The 3,190-nt window shown below is 38.9% G+C and overlaps 1 protein-coding gene across 1 annotated transcript; it reads left to right on the top strand.

Annotated features, from left to right (window-relative positions):
- The first annotated feature begins 725 nt into the window (after positions 1-725).
- On the top strand, positions 726-2,350 carry LOC113222478 (testis-specific chromodomain protein Y 1-like). Its single transcript, XM_026452122.1, is given in 2 exon segments — positions 726-2,175; positions 2,178-2,350. Coding segments are annotated over 2 exon segments (1,623 nt in total).
- The last annotated feature ends 840 nt before the right edge of the window (positions 2,351-3,190 follow it).

The raw sequence follows: 3,190 nt of genomic DNA, 5'->3' as shown, positions 1-3,190 counted from the left end.
GAAAGAAAGAAAGAAAGAAAGAAAGAAAGAAAGAAAGAAAGAAAGAAGGAAGGAAGGAAGGAAGGAAGGAAGGAAGGAAGGAAGGAAGGAAATAGAAATATCTTATGGAGTACTTCAGGGTAGAAAGAACACACACTCAAAAGCCATACGAATAAGCAAATTTAAGTTCAAGTTAAATACATGAAAAATTATCCAAGATGAAATAATTTACAATGTGCACCTCCACAATTTGTTCTCAATGTAACTGAAAACAATAATATATTTAATAAAAAAGAAATCTACGACTTTCATTTTTGACATGCAATGCATAAAGGTATAATTTTGATAATTCAGTAAATGAAACAGTGCGGTTAAGTTACATGGGAGTAAAGGTTTTGCATGTTACTAAATGTAAGCTAGTATAACTTTAAAATTGTTATAACATTAGAATGTTCAATATAATCGTCATAACAACCACAATTAAACAAAGAAACACAAAAGAGTAACTGGCAGGAAGCACGCTTTCTGTACTACAAAAGAGGATAGGGGCTGTGGATTTAACTACTCTTCTCTGAGGCTACTGAGCAAGCTATCATGCACCATGAGACAAAGCCTAAGCTGTTCCACTAGGGACTCATCCATACGCAGAACCTGGTGAAGCACTAGAGGCAGAAAGAAGTGGCGAGGTGGAGAGGCAACTGAAACAAAGTTGGCACAGCAACTGCTCCAAACTTGTGTCTTTCTTCATGGCTTCCCAGGAGTTGGAGGTTGAAACAATTATTGACAAAAGACAAGACAAAAATGGGAATACAATGTATTTGGTTTGGTGGAAAGGTTATGACAAACAGGATGACACTTGGGAACCAGAACATCACCTCATGAACTGTGAGAAATGTATACATGATTTTAATAGACGACAGACTGAGAAACAGAAAAAACTAGAATGGACCAGGACAAGTAGAATTTGTTCAAACAATGCCAGAAGAAGAACTTCCATATCTACCAAAGCGGACTATACTAAGAGCTCTCCTAAAATGCTAGTGACTGGCAAACAACACATATCCAAAAGCAGCCAGTTATATGCTGCCAGCAAGAACGTTAGGAGAAAGGCAGCTTCACTTCTCACTGATGCAAAGGATATGGAGTTAATAAATTCAACTCTCAAGACATTTGCACCTGATAGTTCTGTTGACAACAAGTAAACTGTGAGCGGCTTTCAGGAACTCAAGAAATTGGACCCTATTGCAGTAGATCAGCAGGACGTGGTGGACTTCAAGGTGACAGAAGGGAAACCAGTCAGGGACCCTTTGTCAGGTCCCAGTGCAGAACAGGCTGGGACAGAGGACAAGACCCTGCTACAGCCACTAATGTCTCAGATGTCTGGCTCAGTTATTGCTTCCATGGCCACAGACTCAGCTCCCCAAAAAGCTATAGTGGTATTAATAGACCCATTAGCAGCCACTAGAACAACAGACACACGTACGTCAGTTCCAAGAGTGAAAGGTGGCAAAAGACATGTTACTGATGATGACAGAGACCAGTCTTTTGTCAAGAAAATGTACTTCAACATAAGGCTAACAGAGAGTGCCAGCACATACAGAGACATTGTAGTGAAGAAAGAGGATGGATTCACCCAGATATTGCTATCAACCAGATCGACAGAAAAAAATGCACTGAATACAGAAGTAATTAAGGAAATAGTGAATGCTCTGAATAGGGCTGCTGCAGATGACAGCAAGCTTGTGTTGTTCAGTGCAGCTGGAAGTGTCTTTTGCTGTGGTCTTGATTTGGGGTATTTTGTGAAACATTTAAGGAATGACAGAAACAGAGCAAGCTTTGAAATGGTGAACACCATCAAGAACTTTGTGAATACTTTTATTCAGTTTAAAAAGCCTATTGTTGTATCAGTCAATGGCCCTGCCATTGGACTTGGTGCTTCCATGTTGCCACTTTGCTATCTAGTGTGGGCAACTGAAAAGGCGTGGTTCCAAACCCCTTATATGACCTTTGGACAGAGTCCAGATGCATGTTCTACTGTAACATTTCCAAAAATCATGGGTGAAGCATCTGCCAATGAAATGTTAATTGCTGGGCGAAAACTGACAGCATGGGAGGCGTGTGCCAAAGGCCTGGTCTCCCAAGTGTTCTTGACTGGAACTTTCACCGAGGAGGTTATGATTCAAATTAGGAAGCTTTCATATATAATGCAATTGTGCTAGAAAAATGTAAGACCCTTGTTCGCTGTAATATTAAGATGGAGTTGGAAAAGGCCAATGAGACAGAGTGTGAGGTGCTGAGGAAGATCTGGGGCTCAGCCCAAGGGGTAGAATCCATGGTAAAGTATGTTGAAAATAAAATTAATGAGTTTTAATTGTCCGTCTGTCTGCTCAGGACCCAAGAACTAAGCCGAATCAAATACATCATGAGGTGCAAGATGCCCTAACCCATCTGCATAGCACAAAACAATTTCAACCAAGGTGAAGGCTTGGAAGCAGATCTGGAAATGTCCAAGCTATGTCTTTAAATTATCATGGCAATTTTTAAGTGCTGTAACTTTAAAAGAATTAATAAAACATTTCCTTGAACTAATGTGATTATTTTATACACATATAAGCCCAAGTATAAAAGCAGACTGGTGGGTACTAGACTGTTCTTGCAAACTCTAATTTGTATCTATGGCTACTACTATATGTAAGATCAGAATTGCATTTCATTAGATGTGGATGACAGAGAATTCTGTAATAATGTTCATTTTTCTTATTTTTATATCCTAGAATGCAGAGTCTACTGTGGTAGGAGACAGCCTCAGCTTCCCTCCCACAAAGAGAGACACAGAACTATCAGAGATTGTGCCCTTGACCTTACAGTGGCACAAATAATTCAGAGACACAGAATTATGAGTTAAAAGGCTTATCTTTTTGAATAAATATTTCCGAACCAGAATTCCCTGATCATCATTCTCCTGAACAGAGCATATGATTGGAATATGTCGTGAGAAATCACTTGGCTTTCGTTTCTTTTTAAATGTCTAATTCTTAACCAGTTAACAAAAGACAACTTTATCTCTCCAAAGTAAAACTTGTTGTATCCTATTAGTGAATTTTGGATTCTTTTTGGTGGAAATAGCCACTTTCTAATGTTTGTAATGTGCACATTTAGGTTTCCTTAGACTATGTTGTAGTTACACTAAAATTCTGGAGGCATTATTAAA

The sequence above is a fragment of the Piliocolobus tephrosceles genome, unplaced genomic scaffold (genome assembly GCF_002776525.5).
Source record: "Piliocolobus tephrosceles isolate RC106 unplaced genomic scaffold, ASM277652v3 unscaffolded_31432, whole genome shotgun sequence".
NCBI classification, from domain to species: Eukaryota; Metazoa; Chordata; class Mammalia; order Primates; family Cercopithecidae; genus Piliocolobus; species Piliocolobus tephrosceles.
This window is presented reverse-complemented; position numbering and strand designations above follow the sequence as displayed.